Consider the following 21391-nt stretch of genomic DNA (forward strand, 5'->3'; position numbering starts at 1 on the left):
ATGTAATAAATCAGTCTGCCTCAACCTTTAAGTTATTTCATATTTAGTATTCAATCAGACCCTAAACAGTATGTGTAAGTCATGCTAATTACGTGCTTCTTTGTTTAAAGGGGGTATATTTGAGCCTTTGCTTGTTATGTGCTTTCCCCCAACTTGTTATACGTGTTTTGTATGTCGCCTTAGAATTTTTTCCCTTTGAAACCACAAATAAGCCTAACATCCCTTCCCTTTAGGATTAGTAGTCCTAATACCTCCGGGACTAATAGTATTGGGACGAGTAATAGCATGCAATAGGTAAACGAGACCAGTCCGCGCTTTAATACCTTAACGGGGTGGGAAGGGAAGATATGGATATGATGACCACGCGATAATGTCACGTGTAGCCCCTCATTGAGTAGTGATTACCGGGCATTGTGTGGGGTGATCCATATTATTAATAAACCTAGGACCCCTCTCCCTTCATTCTTTATTTCTTTCTTTTCAGCATTTTAACTCTTTGTTTCTAAAATCAGTTTTTCTAATTATTCTTTCAAACCTTGTTTACTTTCAAACCTTTATCTGATGAAATCCTCTCTTATTTGAGCCCTGTATGCTAATTGTACCCAAATTCACAATAATAGTCTGGCCGGGAACTACTATGTAATCTCAAACATGGTTCAAATAGCTCACAAAAGGGCTACAAATATACAGATCAACACAGCAAGAAGCTTAACAATCAATTCAAGGCATATCATAGCCTAAGTACTACCCAAGCATAAATAATACTCTGGTGCACGCACATGGGCTCACCCCACATATGTGTGCCACCCATAGCACGTAGTTATCACAAATAACTCAGACAACTAGTGCCTAAACCAAGGCTTCCAATACACACTAACGTTGAGTTTTTAAGTGTGTTTTATGATGATTTCACTTATCAATCACTAGTTACAACAAGGTTTTGATTGGATTTCATAGGATTTTGTCAAAATCTCAAGAACACCCCAAAAGTTAACTTTCAAGATTTGGTCTACAAGAGGTAATCTTCCACCCATAAACCTACATGCATGGATTGTTAGTGAATATATGAGCAAGAAATAAGTACTATCACTTATGAGATGGTGATTGGAAGCCATAAATACTTAGACTAGATTATTGGGTATTGTAGAGATTTTGTAATGAGTTAATTAGTGAAATTTGGTGGATGTGAGTTCATTGGTTATTGTAATGGTACTAAAGAAGGCAATTAGTAGTAAGAGGATGTTGTATTATATCTTGTTGGTAGGAAGGAAGGATTATTAGATGAAGGAACACCATTACTTAGTAGAATGATATGCACTTTAGGTGTTTGATAAAATGCCAAAACGATCAAAAACCTGGAATTTTTACTAATATTGGTCCAATTGAATTATGTTGATGTAGATTGAAGTTGTAAGAGTAGTGGGAGGTTTAAATAACACTAAAGGGCTGAATCCAGATATGTTGGCTAAACTTTCACTCTTAGAATCGAATTCCATAAATGTTTCCATAAGTTCAAGTATGGTTGGCTCAAAATTCCTAATTTATACATTCCGGGTTATTACCTATAAACTTGACTATTCCGAAATGAGCTGTATGATTAAATATATATGTTCAAAGTATGGGTTGCATATTAAAATGTTATGACTTCAAGTTGTGTTTCAAGTGAAGGCCATTATGCCTAATTGTGTAAGAAATTTCAAGGTGCTTAAGACGCTTAATTGCTCAAACGTGTACTAAAAGCCATGATTATAGATTCTTTTTTGCCGATAATCTATAAAGATGCTTGAAAGTGAAAGTAGTGAGTTGGAGATATAAAGTGTGGACACCGTGCCAAGAATGAAAGTTATAATTGTGGCCAATAGCGCCAATGAAATGAATGATGTGTGAAATATTATGAAATGAGCCTTGATTCAACTATTCCAAATTGACTCCGAAAATAGAATTATCCAAAAGCTTATATACTCGAGTCATGTCTAATTGTGGTTGTTCTAACTAATGCTATGTTTGGTAGGTATTTCCAATACGTTTTGAGTTCTTACATATTCATGAGTTGAAATTGTGTATTGCCCTTTTTGGAAAAGGTATTTCAAGAGTATTCTATATGATGATGTTTATGATAATAATCCTTGAAAGAAAAGAAATTAAAGAGCGGAAGATGATATATGGCCATAATGCCATGAATGAAGAATAATATATATGGCCAGAGGAGCCAATATAATAATAATGATGTTGTAAATAGTTGAAAGTAATTGTGAAATAATATATGGTGTGAAAGGTTATGAGATGAACGTATTTGTACTTATGTTTCCAATGTGTTATAAGGTCCTACGCTCTCATGAGGAGAGGCTATGGTGTTCCTAAATATTTTAAATGTTCTTGATGTCTTGTGATCACCCATGGCAAGTACAAGTAAGTAATGTATGAACATGAAATGTGGCCGTTTGCCAAAATGAGAATTATGAGGTGTTGTATGTCCCAATGGTTATAATCATAGTATGTATGCTTCTAAAATAATTAATGTAAATGACTTTGTTATTAAGACCCCAAGAATCATGAATTTAGCTAATGAGCTTAAGATGACAAGCGAGTGAATAATGAGATGAAAGGGAGATTTCCTATGCTGAATGATGATAAATCTTATGAAAACAAATTTGGGCCATGGGCCATTGAAATTGAATTATTGATTCACCATACATATAGTAATGTAATGAGCTATGTTTCTCCATGAAGAGCATGAACATGAAGTGTTCCAATGATCCGAGAACTTGACCTTTAAAGTAGTGTTAGTCATGTCGCTTGAGTTTATATATGGTTATGTGCATAGTGATGTGTTATTAATCCTATGGACGGTCTATGAAACGCACAGGTGTATTGTGTAAGTAAACATTGTGAACGGTCTATGAAACGCACAGGTGTATTGTGTATGTAAACACTGTGAACGATCTATGAAACACACAGGTGTATTGTGTAAGTAAACACCATGAATGGTCTATGAAATGCATAGTTGTATTGTGTAAGTAAACACTGTGAACGGTCTATGAAACGCACAGGTGTATTGTGTAAGTAAACACTGTGAGCTGTCTATGAAACGCACAGGTGTATTGTGTAAGTAAACACTGTGAACGGTATCATACACTGTGAACGATCTATGAAACGCACAGGTGTATTGTGTAAGTAAACACTGTGAACGGTCTATGAAACGCACAGGTGTATTATGTAAGTAAACACTATGAATAGTCTATCAAACGCACAGGTGTATTGTGTAAGTAAACACTGTGAACGCTCTATGAAACGCACAGGTGTATTGTGTAAGTAAACACTCTGAACGGTCTATGATACACATAGGTTTATGATATGTGAACACTATGGACGGTCAATGATACGCATATGTGTATAATATGATATGTGGACATTAAGGACGGTCTATCAAATGTATAAGTGTAAAATAAGAGGGGGATATGGATGGTCTATTGAGACGCATTGTTAACGCAGACAATAGGTGCCACTTTCATTGGCCTTGTTTGTATATGTTGTTACATTACATTACAATTTGTGTCTCACGCATAGTTCATACGGCACACTTGATCCTAAAAGATGGTCAGAATAAAGTAAGTATAATAAGACTTGAAATATGATTCCATGGGACGTTTTATAGTTCCTTGATGTACTTCATTTGCCTCTTATTTAAGTTACTGTATTTCCATATGTGGACATTTGGATATTGTTGATTGTAACTTATAGTTTCTATGGTTTTCCACTTCCTATATGGACATTCTATTTTGAGAGAGGACCTTTAGCTATACATACTAGTGCTATTCGACAACACTAACGTCCCTTTTGCCGGGGGCGCTGTATCTTTAATTGATATAGGTGGTTCCACAGCAGGCGGCAACGATCAGTGATAGCGGTATACTCTTTTCAGCTGACTTGGTGAGCCTTCTATAGTTCCAGTGGGTATTCAAGTCTATTTTGTTTTATGTACTTAGGTATCTATTGTCATAGAAGCTCCATGTACATTGCGGGTCATGTATTTAAGATTTGAGTTTTGCTATCTAATTATGTTCACAATTAATTATGAAGCTATGTACCCATCATAAGAATGATTTTAGGCCATTGAGCCAAATGTATCTAATTTGAAAGTCAAGATCAAATTATATTTTGATAAATCATACATGAGTTATGATGAGAGGTTGATGTAAAGTAGGCTTGATCGACCGGGTTTACCCGGTTGAGCGTCGGTCATGCTCCCCAGGTTAGGGGCGTGATAGATACTTACCTCAAAGAAGCCAAAACAATACTCTAGGAATGCCTCCCTGCGTGAATCGACTTCCAAATGGCTCAAAACTAGCCAAAAAAACTCAAAAATATCAAATAATGCCATAGAAATCAAACCCAAACGATAAAGATGAAATCATTAATCAAATACTCAAAGTCAACCAAAAATTCAACCCGGGTTCACACTTCGGAAGCCCACAAAATCAACAAATTCCGAAAACACACATTTGAATATGAGTCCAACCATATAAATTTTATCCAAATCCGACTCCAAATCGATGTTCAAAACCCAATTATTCACATTAGAAAAGTTTTATAAAACCACTCAATTTCCCTTTTAGATTTATCAATTCAATACCAAAATCAAAGATAGAATCATGTAAAATAATCAATCCAAGTAAAAAATACTTACTCCAATCCATATCGTAAAAATCGCCTCAAAAAATAGCCCAAATCTGACCTCCCGATCTTAAAATATGGTAAAATGAGTTCCAAGTCCGAAAATAGATTCTTATACAGCTGCTTCAGGTGTACCCTTCGTGATCGCGGGACCAACTTTGCGATCGCGAAACACTAAATGAATACTGCTAGAAAATACACTTCACCTTCGCACCACTGCCCTCGCGACGAATGCGATGACCAGAGGTAACAAACCTTCGCGAACGCGTCCTCGTCTATGCCAACACGAAGACAAACTCCCCCCAGCTCCCTCACTAAACCGCGATCCCAAACCATCACTGGGAACGCGATGCCCAAGTGTGATGACCCAAAGGGTCATCTTCTGTTTTAGAATCCGATTCGGTGTTCTGAGGCCTTGAAAACCTCATTTTATCTCTCCTCGATTTGCATGCGCAGTTCGGGCGTGTATCTGGAAAGCCGTTATGTGAAAAATGTATGAAATGATGATTTTTGATTTAAAAAGATGATTTTTGTTGACTTCGGTCAAGGTTTTGGGTAAAAGGATCCGGACTTGTGTTCTGACGGTCCCGGGAGGTCCGTAGTAAAATATGGGGCCTGGGCGTATGCTCGGAATCGAATTCCGAGATCCCTAGCCCGAGAAATAAATTTTTGAAGGAAATTGATAAGATTGAAAATGTAATAATTTTAAAGATTTGATCTTGTTGGTATCGGGTCTGTATTTTGGTTCCGGAGCTCGGTACACGTCCGTTATGATTATTAAAACCTTATCTGTGAAATTTGGTGAAAAATAGAATTGATTTGACGTGATTCAGACCTTTGGTTGAGAAAATAGAAGTTTTGAAACTATCTTGAAAATTTCATGCAATTTGGTGCTAAATTCATAGTTTTAGGTGTTATTTTGGCGATTTAATCGCATGAGCAAGTTTGTATGATGTTTTAAGACTTGTGTGCATGTTTGGTTTGGAGCCCCGAGGGCTCGTGTGAGTTTTTAATAGGCTACGGAGTGATTTGGAACTTAGAAGAACAGCTAGTATGCTTCAGCTGTGTTGCAGGCCTCAGACCTCGCAAATGCGAGGTCAGGGTTCGCATTTGTGATCACTGTGAAGGTCGCATTTGCGAGGACTTCGTCGCAAATGCGATGGAAGGCTGGGCCAAGCAGTCTTCGCAATTGCGAAGATTTCTTCGCATTTGCGAAGTAAAACTGGGAAGGGCAGGGATCGCAATTGCGATCATTTCATCGCATTTGCGGAGGATCAGGTTCGCAATTGCGAAGGCAGCAGAAGTGTGGGGAACTTCGAATTTACGAGCTTCGCATTTGCGAAGCTTAGGTCGCAAATGCGACTTCTGCAGTTGTTCAAAACATAAGTTAGACGGGATTTTTCATTCATTCTCCCATTTTTCAAAACCTAAACTTCAAGAGGCGATTTTCCTAGGGCAAGTTCTTCCCCAAATCATAGGTAAATGATTATTAACTCATTTCTTTCAATCTATTTCATCTTTTTACAAGATTTCATCCTAGGGTTTTTCATGGTGGAATTGGGTGTTTTTGGGTAGAACTTAGGAATTTTGAAATTTGGGGATTTGGACCTCAATTTGAAGTCAAGTTCCAAAATCATTGTATATCCGGGCTCGGGGTGAATGGGTAATCGGGTTTTGGTCCGAATTTCGGATGTTGACCAAGCGGGCCAGGGGTCGATTTTTGACTTTTTGGGGAAAATGTTGGAGAATCTATAATTATGCATTGGAATTGATTTCTTAAGCGTTAATTGATGTTATTAAGTTGATTATGGCTAGATACGAGTGGATTGGTGGTGGAATTGAGAGGTAAAGCGGGTCTTTGAGCTTTGAAATACCCGTTGGCTTGAGGTAAGTGTTTGGTCTAACCTTGACTCGAGGGATTAGGGATCCCCGACTTGCTTGCTATGTGAAATTCCATGTTTGTGGCGTATAGGTGTGGTGACGAGCACCTATGCGTCGCCAAATTTCCTGTTTAGCCTGTTCCCTTCCCCGTTTCCTAATATATATTGCTCTCCTATCTTAATTGCTACTTGCTTATTGATGCTTCCATGATTGCTTTTTGTTAAATGGTATTTCTCTATTAACGTTATTAATTGTTCCGTAGATTCATTATATCACACTGTTGGTTTATTGGTGCTTCATGGTACACTTTGGTTGGACTCGCTGTGTAGTATTAACTGGTGAAGTTTCATAATTGTAGTGATATTCCGTTGTTTTGATTTGAGGCATAAGTGTTGAGGAGGATTTGAGTTAATTTGTGAAATGCTTGTTCTTATTTTGTGATTGGTGCTGATGTGGTGGGATCGGGTTGAACGCCACAACAGGAGGAATAAGGGTGAAATGTGATTGTCTGGTGGGATCGGGTTGCGCACCGCAACAAGGAGCAATAAGGGTAGACATGTGGGATCGGGTTGCACGCCGCAACAGGAGAAATAACGGTGATATATATTGAGGAGTAATAAGGGTGGACTGGTGGGATCGGGTTGCACGCCGCTACAAGGAGAAATAAGGGTGGATGTTCATTTTGTTATTGATTATATGCTGGGATCGGGATGCGCGCCGCATCATTTGTTATTATGTATTCTTTTCTGGTGAAATTCATTATTGTGGTGTTGAAACTCTCTTAAGGATTGGTTATAGCTGAGTATTGGTAGAAAGATTGGGTTCCGTATTTATTTAATGCAAGTTCTGTCCTATTTCATTCCGTATTTTCTTCTTGCTTTATTATAAACTGTTGCAGGATTTATTGTTTATGCCCCGCCGTAGCCTCATCACTAACTCGTCAAGGTTAGGCTTGACACTTACCAGTACATGGGGTCGGTTGTACTGATACTGCACTCTGCACTTTCTATGCAGATTTCGGAGCTGGTAGTGGCTGATCGAGAGGTCGGTTACTGATACTTCAGTCAGGAGACCCAAGGTAGTCCTGCAGGCGTCCGCAGGCCCTGGCGTCCCCTCCTACATTCTATATCTCTATTTTATTTACTTTCGAGACAGATGTATTCTTTTATTTTAGACAGTATTTGTAGTAATCAATAGAAAGTTCGTGAGTTGTGATACCTTCTGGGTGGTAACTGTTTCGGTTTTTCTATTAATAGTATAAAGATGATCAGTTAATTATGTTCTTCCGCATTTAATTATGTTGATTTGGTTTCGTTTAGTTTTAATTATAACAAGTAAACGAAAAGGTGATTATAACTCTAACGTTGGCTTGCCAAGCGAGTGCGATGTTAGGCGCCATCATGGTCTCGACGGTGGGGAATTCGGGTCGTGACACCAAGCCTCCTCAACCTCGGCCAACGTGACCTTCAAGTTGCGAATGCGAGGAGGAAAACTCACCCAGCTCCAGTTTACACATCGTGATCGCATTCTTCCTCTCGCGATCGCGAAGAAGGCACACAACACCAAGAGTCAGGAAAACTAGCAATGCAAACATGAGAGAAAACGTTCTGAAAGCACCCCGAAACTCACCCGAGCCCCTCGGGACCCTGTCCGAACATACCAATAAGTACCAAAATATAACTTAGACCTACTCGAGGCCTCAAATCCCACAAAATAATATCAAAACCACGAATCATACCTCAATTCAAGCTTAATGAACTATTTCAAATTTCCAAATTCCTACCTTATGCCGAACACGTCTAAACAACTCGAAATTACCCCAAATTTTGCACACAAGTTCCAAAAGACCTAACGAACCTATTCCAACTCCCAGAACAACAATCTGAACCCGATAACATCAAAGTCAACTTCCGATCAAACCTATGAACTTTTCAAACCTTCAAATTGCCAACTTTCGCCAATTAGAGCCAAAACCTTCTAGAAACATCTGAATGCAAAATCTGGGTATACACCCAAGTCCAAAATCACCATCCAGACCTAACGGAACCATCAAAATTCCGATCCGATGTCAAACACACAAAAGTCAAACTTGATCAACTCTTCCAACTTAAAGTTTCCCAATTGAGAATCATTCTTCCAAATTAATCCCAAAGCACTCGAAAAATCAAAACCGACCATACACGCAAGTCATAATATATCATATGAAGCTACTCAAGACCATAAACCACAAACGGAATGCAAATACTCAAAACGACTGATCTTATCGCTACATTTAAAGTCTTCTTGCTTTCTTTTCTCAAAGTTTACAAGTTCAAAGCTTTTAGTGGTATAAACTTGCAATCATTAAATGACAAGAATTTGAAAAAAAAAAACTACCTTAACTTGAATGTTCTAATATTGATTATTTAGACTTATTTTTGACCTAAAACTGTTAAAAAAAATATTACAAGTATAAAATAATACTTTCATCTACATATTCAATTAAATAAAAAGACTTGATTCTTTTTTCAAATGCTTATATTACTTATAGAATAATGTTAATAGTTGCCTCAATAGAAAAAAATCATTTTTAAAACTAAAAATTGATAGTATCTTATCTAAGATCAGTTATATTTTAAGAAAGATTAAATGAGTTGGTTATATTATCATTCGAAAAAAAGTTATTAGAAAAAAACTGATGACAAAACTAATTATTAATAACTTTGTATTCAAAGAGTTAGAAAAATAAACTTCACATAAAAATATTTGTTAACTTTTTAAATTCAAGGCCTCCTAATAAATTTTGGCTTTTAGGCCACTAAAAGAGTCGCCCCTGATTGCTTAGACGGTCACTCAAGTAATATAAATTATACAAGAAAATCACTTTTTTTTTTTGTTTTGTAGCAGAAAAATTACTTTAGTTTTGCCATTTCAGAAAGCCACTCCATATTATTCAGGTGATATTTCTTGTCACTTTAGGTGGTATTTTTTTAATTCAAACGCTAAAAAACTAAAAACAACTCACTATAGTCGTTTTAGTTTGCTCTAATGATCCGACCTGCTACAGTTATATAATTAGAGAACCCCTTGTCATTTTAAGTAGGGGAAGGGGACTGTATTTTCGTGAAAAACTAAAAGCCCGTTTGGCCATAAAAAAAAAAATTAATTTTTTCTTCAAAATTTTACTTTTTTTCAGAATTAGTATTTTGCCATAAAATTTTAAAATTTTATATGATTTTTGAAATTTTTCGAAAATTTTAAAAAATTCAAAAAATTGCTTTTCAAAATTTTTATTTCAAATCACTCATAAAATTTAAAAACAGCTTCAAATTGTATTCATGTCCAAACACAACTCTAATTTTCAAAGATCATTTGCACTTGAAAATATTTTTCGAACACAATTCTTATGTCCAAACACCCACTAAATCTAACACGCTAATGACAGTCTGAATCGTGCGTGATCTCTTGACAAGTGTATTAAAATATCTCACAGGGTAGTCTGCGATGTCAGCGTGACGAGTGGAGCCCACGAGAATAGGGGCAAACCAGTAAATAAAGGAGTGACCTTTTCGTGGATTCAAATCTCATTGGTCATTTCACGACCCTTCGGAACATCCCATATAAAACAAAATAAATAAATATCGCCAAGTGACTGATTGGTATGCCTTATCTAAAAACAACATAAATTTTAATAAACTAATTTGTATTTTACCATTTTTATATTATTTGTCGGCGCTGCAATCTTTTCTCTCTCAACTCATTGCACAGAGAATCTAATTAAGACACTTTCTCCAATACCTGTTGCATATTATAGTTCCTCTGTTTTATTTTATTTAAGGAAAACTTACCTAATGCGAAAGAACATATGGAAGATGTTCTATATATATAGCTAAATTAAATGTGTATTAAAACTAAAAAACATTGTTATAATTTTATATTCAATAAATATCGCGTTACTCATATAAGAAAGGGTTATTATAGATAAAATCAGAATATTAAAATGAAAATATCTTCAAATATGTAAAAGATATCTTTAATTTTTGGAACAAGATAGAACTAATTATGTCTGTTTTTTGTAGGCACCCTTTCTCCCGAAGTTACGGGGCTATTTTGCCGAGTTCCTTAGAGAGAGTTGTCTCGCGCCCCTAGGTATTCTCTACCTATCCACCTGTGTCGGTCTCGGGTACAGGTACCCTTTTGCTCAAAGTCTACAACCAATCAAATTTGTTGAATAATTGGTATTAATCATCTAGATTCTAATATTGATAAATCGATTTTAATTAGCATGTTTGCAATGTAAGGTGTGATCTTGTTTGCAAAACATAAGAAATCAAAGTATTTTGGCCCTCTCTCTCCCTTCTATCTATCTATCTTGAATTATGGAACTTTCTCCCCGAGCTGCGGAACTAACAAGTCTATTAGAAAGTTGAATTAGCAACTTTTACACCAATTTTCAAGTGGATGAGATAATAAATCAATGGGCAGTCTTGGTCCTATTGAAAATACCAATGAAGATCCAAATCGAAAAGTGAAAAACATTCATAGTTGGAGGAATCGTGACAATTCTAGTTGCAGTAATGTTGATTATTTATTCGGCGTTAAAGACATTCGGAATTTCATCTCTGATGACACTTTTTTAGTTAGTGATAGGAATGGAGACAGTTATTCCATCTATTTTGATATTGAAAATCAGATTTTTGAGATTGACAACGATCATTCTTTTCTGAGTGAACTAGAAAGTTCTTTTTATAGTTATCGAAACTCGAATTATCTGAATAACGAATTTAGGGGCAATTTAATTGAATTAAAGACAAGTTATTACAAATACAAGAGCAGGCGGCGCATTGTATGAACCTGTGTGCGGACCGTGTGAATCAAATATTGTATTGATGATTCACACGGTTTTCTACCATATGCAGTTCAATTTCACCGTTTTTACTTAACTAAAGAGTTAAGAGAAGAAAAAAAAAGTCTTCTTTTTTTCATTGTCCAAGAATGTTTTTCAAAACAAACATATGTTTTTTTATTTTTTTTGTTTCAGTCATCCGAATTATCTATAAAAAAAATTAGATAGAATAACTCCAACTTTGGTTCGTCGAAGGATTCCTTTCAGAGAAAACATATTTGGAAAACATATGCCAGTGTTTATATATTTGTTTTGTGGTTTGGTTTTGGTTGAAAAGCAGAGCTTTTTAATGTATTTTCCAGAATCAAATTGGTTGAGTTTTAATAAAACTATTCTAACATGACATCTAACAGAACATATTTAAAAAGTTTTTTCATAAACGTCTAGAACCAAACAACAAATAGAAGTTTTGAGAAATGTCCTCAGAAAACTGAAAAGTTGTGTTTGTTCTGAGAAACAAACTTAATGTTTAAGAAAGCAAACTATTTTTGAAACTTCAAGTTTTCAAATTGGCTCACATCTAAACGTAAAGTTTTATAGACTTAAACCGTGCGTTTTAGTATATGTCAGCACTAACCAGAAGAATTTAAATTCTTATAAAGAAAAATCATACTGAAAAGGTAATACAATTGTTCTTTCTTTCATTTCTTTAACGCTTAATGGAGAAGTAGGTGCGGCATCACCAAACAATTGAGATTCAAGCTCCTAATATTCAAATTGTGTTGGGAATGAGGAATAAGAATTACGGACTCAGATTATGACTACCACTTAGTTTTTCTTCCATAGTAAGCTTTGATAAAGATTGAGAAAAGCTATGACATTTTATAATCATCAACAACAACAACCCAACTCAGTAAAATCCTATCGATAATGGGTCCGGAAAGGATAATGTGGACGCAAACCTTACCCCTACCCCGATATGCTATTTCCGATAAACCTTCGGCTCAAAAAAATTTTTATAATCATCAAAAAAGAGTAATATATAGGCATATTTTCTTAGGAGTCTCGACCACAAGCAACTCAATATATGGTGATTGAATAACGCTATATTTCAAGTGATTATAGCTCAATTGGTGATGTGTTCGGCTGCTCGCTCATTTTCTTGCGAACGCAAAATCTTGGCGTACTATAATAAATCATCAATTCTGATACAAGTTATACTCAGAGAAAATATACATATGCTAATAGGAAAATGAAATTATCTTCTTAAGAATACTACTTTTAGAGGTAATCTTTCCTGCAGTAAGGGTAATTAACTACTCTTTCCGTTCACTTTTTCTTCTCTATTATATTAAAATATATTTTTATTGTTATTTGTTAATTATACTAAATCAAGAGAAAGACATTCTTTTTTTCTTGTTTTACCCTTATCATTAACTACTCATTCCCTAAAATTATTTTCCAAATTTTTTGAAAATACTATCATTATTATGGGTAAAGTGAAAATTTTAAAGTGAACAACTAAAAGTGAATGGATGGAGTAATAAGCATCTCTAATTTAGTTACTATCACATGCCTATTGAAGTGCTTTTAAAATATCTGGAACCACTTAGCCCTACACTTTTCACCAACCTACATATCTTTTCATCAAATTCTAGCTAAATGACTTTTACGTAAATATCCTACACGTTTTGCAATAGAGTTATTAACTGTGAATTTATTTAGTTGTAGGTGAAGAAAAATAAAGGAAAATTGAAGAAACTAATATTGGTTAGATTTGAAAAAGAAAATCCTAGAAAGGCGAGCAATAACTTAAGTTTTTACTTCATTGAAACAATTTTTGAGGAAAAAAAAAAGATTGGTCATTAAGAAGAGATTACTATAAGGTTTAGTAGCACAATACTTGCCGAGGTCACAATTTGGAGAAAATTTCAATTTTTCATGTTACAAAATTATTAGACTAGATACTAAAAGGTTAAAATGGTATAAGAAATGTGTACTCTTGCTATAAATGCACAATATACACTTCGATAAAAAGATACACAAAATACACTTACAAAAAAGAGTACATCTAAGTTATATACATAGTAATATAAAAATTTTTGCTTATAATTTAACCTGCAATAGTAAATTACTTATTATTTATATAAAGATATCAACTAGTAATACTTATCATAAAGATTTACTCCCTCTGTTTCAATTCACACTTTCCTTATTAGTCCGTTCAAAAAAGAATGACATATTTCTACAATTAAAAATAATTTAACTTTAAACTTTTTATTTTACCTATTTTACCCTTAATGAGAAACTTTTATGATCACACAAATGATATGACCTCATAAAGTTTTTATCCTTAAGCTTTTAAAATTACAAATTTTAAAACTTTTTTTTTTCTTCTTAAAATCTGTATCGAATCAAACTAGCTCATTTAAATTATGAGGAAGTATAAAAATTACTATTTGGACAGCAAAGGAAGTTAAACTAAAAAGAGTAGGAGGAAAAGCTAGAATAAAAGTATAGATATTGTTGTGTGCCATTTATAGTGGGGACAGGATAACAGGGTCCCACATTTTACACCTCCTACACCCTGTCCATTTTTCCCTCTGCACTTTTTATCAGCTTTTTGATATTTTAATTGTTATCAGAAACTCAACTATTCAACAGCATACAATCCTCAGAGACTTCCCAAAAGAACCAATTCTTACCCTTAACACACACACAGACACACACAGAGTCAGATATTCCTAGAAAAAGATCCATCTTTCTTGTTCAGAGGTTTTTGTTTTACTGTCTAAAAGCTGCAACACTAAAGGGTTGCTTCTCGTGTACAAGCTTAAATCTTTTTTGGTCAGCTTCACAGTTATATCAGGTAAAAGGGTTGCTTGTTCTTCATCTGGGATTGTGTTGTTTTTGTTGTTTGATCTGTTTGTGGGTCTCTGAGAAGTTGAATATTTTTTCATAATTTCAAGATTCATTTTAGAATTTTGCTGTATACCAGTTGCAAGTCATACAGTAGTTTGGATATGAGTGCTCTTTCATGTATTCTTTAAGTAGTTTTCTGGTTCTTGTGTAGACTTCTGCAGCTTGACTTATATTCCTTTGCTTGATGAAAGATTGGAATTTTTTTTCTTGTTGGTTCAATTTCTCCCGCCTTTTCTTACTGAACTTTTCTGTTTCTTTTTTTTTTTGGTTGAAAATTTTGAAAGAATTTGTGGTTGTCTTAGCTAATGGTGTTTTTACCCCTAGCTCATATAATATAAGTGGTCCAAGCTCACATCTTGATAAAGGAGGACGGTTGTGGTAGGTGAGGCCAGCGCAAAAGGTAATTATATTTAGCTATGATGAGTCATTCGGATGCTCAACCTGAATAGAGAAAATAGGAAAAAGATTCATAAAGTTGACCTCAAGTAGTTTGGAATTGAGAGAGATTGATTGATAGATTTGTGATTTGTCTGGAAAGGAATAAGATGTTGCTTTTTGATGTAGATAATGATGCTTAGAAATAAATCACCTACATCTATGTGAAAATTCCCCACTTTTGGTTTGGATTCTTGGTTCTAATTTGGCTTTAGCACCTTTCACCTTTTATGATTGAAGTAGCATCATTTATACCTCGCGTTCTCTGATTTCTTTAACAGCCAGTTGTTCTATTTCATGAATTTTGTTTTACCGATATCTCAGTTTCAATTCTTGATGTTTTGTGAGAAGGTGAATTTTCAAACATCTCAGATATGAAAGTTAGGCTTGTATTCTATCTTAAATCATCTCTTATTCGTTTGGCTTTAAAAAATGCAGATTCTATTACCTTATACGGCAGAAGGACCAGATCACTTGAGCAATCTGTATGTGCTCAACTAGGAAGCAACTTCTATTGCTTAAAGTTTTGTTGGAGGCATAAAGATTTGTAGACTGGTTTTTATCTAAGATTATTGAGGACAAGTGATGGGTCATATATGTGAATTCTGTGGGGAGCAGCGGTCAATTGTATATTGCCGGTCTGATGCAGCTTGCTTATGTTTGTCGTGTGATCGCAATGTGCATTCTGCCAATGCCCTTTCACAGCGACATTCCAGGACACTTTTATGCGAAAGATGTAATTCACAACCGGCTGTTGTTAGACGCGTCGAGGAGAAGATATCTCTTTGCAAGAACTGTGATTCGATTAGTCATGCTACAGGTTCCATGCATAAGAGGCAAGCACTTAGTTGTTATACGGGGTGTCCTTCCGCTGCAGAACTTTCTACTATCTGGTCATTTCTCTTAGATGGTGATTCCACTTGTCAGAAAGGAATGGGTGCAATGAGTATCAATGACAACCAAACTAGGGATAACCAAGATCCTCAAGGAAAGTACAACTCTCAAGATATGTCTGCTGCAATTGAAATGAGTGAGTTGCATACTTCATCAGAGAAATCAACCACTCTCATTGAATCCTCTTTACCTACTCTTGGCAACAAGCAAAACAAGGTGGAGCTATATACTGGGTCCAAGAATTACTCTTCATCAAAGGTAATCTAGGTTTTCAAATATATGTCATGGTTTGAAGTGAAGAAATCTTGCTGATATGTGCGAAAATGATAGTCAATTTTTGTATCCTGGGACAGAGCTACATGGTCAGAATGGGGTTCAATTGAATCCAGACGAGAATTACACTGTATAAATAGGGTATAAATAAATTCTTGTATATATATATTTATATTGTTGAATTCTTTTAATATAAGGGAATCTTCTAGTGTAGTCTCAAAGGCATCTGAAAAATTGCTTTAGGTTGCAAATTCACGTAGTATCATTTTTTGTTGGAATTGCCTTGTTTGAATTCCTGAATCTGCCACTTTTAGTATCCCGGACTTGGATTAGATAGCAATGACAACTGATAAGTTAGTCAACCACGTGCTTGGCTCGTGAAGCTGAGATTTCTTGCACCTTGTTGTTCCTCTGGAATGTTACAACAAGTTTGAGTTTGATTTGCCAATGCCCAGTTCTTTCTTTATCACTACCTGAGACTAGTGAACTTCTAAGAGGTCGAATCCATAGAGGAAGATGAGCTCTAATTTATGATGTTTTCTTCTTCCTTTGGCGAGTTTCATGTTCTCCATCAAGCCTTTGGTTGCACTGCATCATTTTAGTATGTTAAAGTTGACAATGGTTATCCACAATATTTGTTGACCTTAGTGCTTCCAAATCGTTTGACCCAACACTTCTCGGAAGTTGCTTATGCTGTTATTGCTGTTGAAACACAGGGTTGCTATTCTGGAATGAAAGGCTCAACGATATATGAGGATGACCCTTTCGCTCAAGATTTCAATATGGATGAAGTGGACCTGAGCTTTGAAAATTATGAAGAGCTATTTAGTGGCTCTCTCGATAATCCAAATCAGCTTTTTGAGAATGATGACATTGATGGCTTATTTGGGACGAAAGATATGTCAGTTTCTGGTTCCAGCTGCCAGGATGCGGATGCTATCGAGGTGGTTCTTACTATTAACTTGCATTGTGTATCCATTATCTGTCCTGCATAAACTTCAATATTGATATGTACTTATAACAATTTTAGGATTTGATGCACAAGGTTTGCTATCATTAACACTACTATGTGGATCAAGAACCATAAATTGTGTCTACTATATTTACCAACAAAAAAAAAGTGTCTACTACAGTTTGAGTTATAGAGTAGTGAGTGTATAATTTTTCATACTGTTCTTTTCTGATATTTGTGTGATGCATGCCCTCTTCGTCCCCTTTTGGTCCTAATTTATGAATTGTCATCACTTTTCTTTAAGTTGCTTCATTTAGGTGTTCCCTTCCTTGATGTCTTAAACTTTGTTATATGCATCATAAATAGGGCAAAATCATAACATCAAAACTTTTTCTCTAGATGATTGGCTATTCAGTATATGGAGAACTTCAGAATTTTTTTTAACTTCTCTGATGTGTTGATTAAGGTCTTGTTACCTTGTATTAGAAGATATATTTGATTCTTATGGATAGTGATTTTCAGCTGACACTTCACATAAGGTTTCTAATATAGATAGAACTTTTAAGAGTCAGTTTTGATTTCTAACAATTTGAAGGGAGAAAGGCAGAAAACAGCCGTAACATATCTAAGTAAAACAGAAAATGTGCTTGTGCTAGCTGAGTCACACTAAATCTTAGCTGGAAAAGTATGAGCTATAAGCAAGGAAACAGAGATCAGATATAGATAGATTCCCTTTGATTATTTTGGCTATTTGAACAGTCTCCAATTAGATGGCAATTTCCGCTTAAACAAATCAATCCAATTTTGACCCACTTTTCTGACGAACTAGTACCAGGTGATATATGGCAAGAATGATTCTTTCAATGTTGCAACCTTTAGCGGTCTTATCCATGTGAAGAGGATTTCTATCTTAAAAATTTTATTCTTCTTTTATATTAGAGAGCAGCAAGAAATAGCAAGAGGGCTAAAAGAGAAAATAATGCTTAGCATCAGGAATGTTTTCTACAACAACAGTAACAACGCCTCAATCTCAAACAAGTTGGGTCCACGACCATGTTTCTCCATTTCCTCAAAATCCTTTTTTGATAATTGATAAATCCAGTTGCTGATTTCTGGCATTCAGTGTAATATTATGCACACGTCACTTTCACATAGTACTAATTTGTTAAACCTTTGCATTTAACTTGGATCGCTACTTGGGATTTTTTCTTCTTCTGCTGTTTGTTCTTTTAGGTCTTGGATCATGTCTCGGCTTTTCTTGCTAAAACTTTGATCAAAATGTCAAATATTGTGCGCGGATGCATTTTGTGAATTTATGCTGGTTATAGGTTAATGTCTTAGCTATTAACAAAGGAATTGAAAATTTGTCATGGACAGGAGCTGATAGAACATTCAATTTGGATAGTAGATTTGACAGTATTACACACCCTGTAGTGAATTTAGCTCTCCCTAATTCATATTCTTTTCTAGGGATGGAAGTGATTCTTAAGTATTTCCTATGAAATTCTTTTTTCTTTTATAAGTTCTCAAGTATCAGGAGCTGATACTGATGAAAACTTTGGGGCAAGGCAAGATTGTTTTAGTTCTGCCCGTGTTTTGATTTAACTGCAGCGGGGTATGAAATAGGGCCCAGTATCTGTCTTCATATTGGACTACCCATCAGGAACCTAAACTGGTTTTTATAGGATGTAGTAATACCACTGAGAGATGTCATCTGATGCATTGCTCTGCTATAGGGCAGAATTTTTTATTCTGGTTCTTAATCCTTAATTTTGACAAAGTAGTCTAAAACATATATACTTTCTCTCTTTGCTGCTGATGTCTTTTTTGTTGCCAACCTATAGTGGGTTTTCTGCTACACGGAACGCAAACATTTATCTCTTCCTGTTTTGTGAGGGAATTATGTTTTTACATTCCATTTCATGTGATTTGATGTCTCAACCTCTTCGTCTGCGATTACTTTTTTCATGATGAAAGTCTATTTAATCATACCTAAACATGCATGAACTTGGCTAAACAAATATTTTACCAGGGGTCGTCGATTCGAAGGGTAATGACAATGCAACCAGCATGTAGCAATGCCGAGTCCGCAGACTCCCTGGTGAGCTGCAAAACAGAACCTTCCATTTGCTTTGCGAGGCAAGCATCCATCCTCTCATTTTCAAACCTCGGGGGAGAGAGCAATGCCGGGGATTACCAAGAATGTGGAGCCTCCACAATGTTTCTTATGGGAGAACCACCATGGTACCATCCATTTCCAGAAACTTCATTGCCGTCAAGTAGCAGAAGCAATGCTGTATTGCGCTACAAGGAAAAGAAGAAGACACGCAAGTAAGTTCTCTTGTACTAACCACCGAAACTTCACCAGTGGTTAATATCTTTAGTTCCACGCAGAAAAAATGGTGTTGTTCTTAATAATTGTGTCTGGATTCCTTAGAATTTATCATGCAAGGTCATTGCATGGATTGTGCAAGCTGCCAAGCTCTGTTTTCACGGCCAGCACCAATACTTCTCTTAATTTTGGCATCTTATTTCTCATCTAATTTGCTTTATTCAGAAATCATATTCTCCCACATACACTCATAAGTCAAGAAATTTTGTCCACATTTATTTTCTCTAAATTTTGGCTTTTAGTTTATTTTTTAACTGTCTTTTCAAATGTGCAGATTTGACAAGCATGTGAGATATGCTTCCCGCAAGGCAAGGGCTGATGTCAGAAGGCGTGTGAAGGGACGGTTTGTCAAGGCTGGTGAGGCTTATGATTATGACCCACTTAACGAGACCAGAAGCTTTTGATTGCACTACTTATTACCCAAAACTAAAGGATCCATATTAAATTGGGCAAAACCGGTTGAGTTATTGTGGAAGGGATGAAAGAAGCCTTATTTCCTTGTTTCGGTGACATTGTATGGTTGTCTGGGGAGAGGATTTCAACGTTTCCTATCATGGAAGCTGGACTTGGAAAGCAGAATACTCTGCTGCTTCACCAATTTATCAGCCAGAGAAAGAGGAACGTGCTAACTTTTTGTTAACTAAGTGCGCTGGGGAGGATGGGACTTGACGATTTCTAGAGCACACAATCAGCTTCATTCCAGAAAGGGGTCAAGATTGTTGCTGTCTCGACTGTAATTATTTTGTTCATCGACTACACCACGTTTCCCTCTAACTTGCCTGTGTTCTTACCACTCTAACTAGGTGAACTTAAAACATTCTGAGTCCCAAAACAATCCAACTGTCTCCTTTCATGTCTGAAGGACTGAGAGTTCCTTGGCTATTATGTTTTGCTGTCATGTATAATATGTGTAGAAGGGCTAGAATGAATGGCAAGATGACATATGAAACTTGCTTTTGTTAATTTTTTTTCTAAATTGTTGTAGATAATATGTATAGAATAGTCAGTCAGTGCTTTGAGATCAAACCATGATACTGCTATAATCTTCTCATACGTTGGGAGTTATAATTTCTGGTCGTCATCTGAGCATTACATTTGAACAGCTCTTACTATTTTATTATCTCTAGAAATCCGGTACTTCATAATCTTCTCCCAAAAAAGAAAGAGCAAACCCCATTGAATACGAGAGTGACGTCAAGACCATTTCTGTCTACCGCCAGCTATATATTTGACACGGGTTCGCCGTAATGCTAAAACTACGGCGAATGCATCTATCGTCATTAATGCATAAATAAAGATACCAATTATTGAATTTCTTCTATTGTTCCACATGAGAAACCAGTACGAAATCCCTTTGCTCCAATACTGTTGCGAGATTGGTACTTGGTGGCTCACGAGCAACATATAGACTAAGGTTGCCCATCACTCCCTCACTCGTTTTTGAAGCCCTTTCAATTCTCTTTAGGGGAGGGTACTATTTGGCTACAATTTATCCGTTTAAGCATTACCCTAGTTATTAGTTGTGATGCCATTATCCAGTATAGTATATCGTTGCAAGAATATTTGGAACAAATAGGTAAAATATTATATTCTACTAAAAGGGATATGTTTCTTTATCACTTAGTGGGATGAGCTAAGATTCACGTGTAGAGAAAAATGCTTTGAAACAAAGCCATAAAACACATCTACTAATTCATATTTGCCATTGGAAGAGAAAAGAATCTAATAAAGAGTAGTGAAAGATTAAGAAAAAGGAAAAGCTTTATCTATTTGATTACTAGAAAGTGATAGGGACATTACTTATATACAGTGCTGTGTTATGTCATATGTATTATGCATACTCTACAGCTATAGAGACAATTAAGAAGCAATTTTCTTGTTGGCACTTTGGCAAGAGAATGGTGTAGGGTCCCCACAGATATATCATAGTAAAAAACATTATGTGTAATTGTGTATAATCCTTTCAAGAGCAAATGCTAAGGATAGGTTTGCATGTGAGTGGAACAAGCGAAGGTGTCCCCATGGCTTAAATGCTAAGGATAGCTGGTGACTAATTGGACGTTTATGAACTCAAGTGCGAGCAATTATAATGTCACGATCCAAAATTTCATCAAGACCATAATGATACTTAACCCAACCCCTT

At 35.7% G+C, this 21391-nt stretch overlaps 1 protein-coding gene across 2 annotated transcripts; it reads left to right on the forward strand.

The window, feature by feature from the left end:
• Window positions 1–13998: 13998 nt before the first annotated feature.
• Window positions 13999–20329, forward strand: LOC109237220 (zinc finger protein CONSTANS-LIKE 10-like). 2 transcript variants are annotated; one of them, XM_019403492.1, is made up of 5 exons: window positions 13999–14249; window positions 15176–15889; window positions 16621–16848; window positions 18889–19187; window positions 19523–20329. In XM_019403492.1, the coding sequence occupies exons 2-5, from the start codon at window positions 15323–15325 to the stop codon at window positions 19650–19652; spliced, it is 1224 nt and encodes a 407-aa protein (XP_019259037.1). In that variant the 5' UTR covers window positions 13999–14249; window positions 15176–15322; the 3' UTR covers window positions 19653–20329. The 2 variants fall into 2 exon arrangements, with proteins under 2 accessions (XP_019259037.1, XP_019259038.1); XM_019403493.1 differs by lacking the exon at window positions 13999–14249 and adding an exon at window positions 14771–15088 and having other exon boundaries at window positions 19523–20274.
• Window positions 20330–21391: the final 1062 nt, after the last annotated feature.

The sequence above is a fragment of the Nicotiana attenuata genome, unplaced genomic scaffold (genome assembly GCF_001879085.1).
Source record: "Nicotiana attenuata strain UT unplaced genomic scaffold, NIATTr2, whole genome shotgun sequence".
Taxonomy (NCBI): Eukaryota; Viridiplantae; Streptophyta; class Magnoliopsida; order Solanales; family Solanaceae; genus Nicotiana; species Nicotiana attenuata.

Bases quoted from the DNA above. Each gene is read 5' to 3' on its own strand.
- LOC109237220 (XM_019403492.1), top strand. From the start codon at position 15,323: ATGGGTCATATATGTGAATTCTGTGGGGAGCAGCGGTCAATTGTATAT. The intron at 16,849-18,888 runs GTGGTTCTTACT...ATATTTTACCAG, and splicing joins AGGATGCGGATGCTATCGAG to GGGTCGTCGATTCGAAGGGT. The intron at 19,188-19,522 runs GTAAGTTCTCTT...TCAAATGTGCAG, and splicing joins GAAAAGAAGAAGACACGCAA to ATTTGACAAGCATGTGAGAT.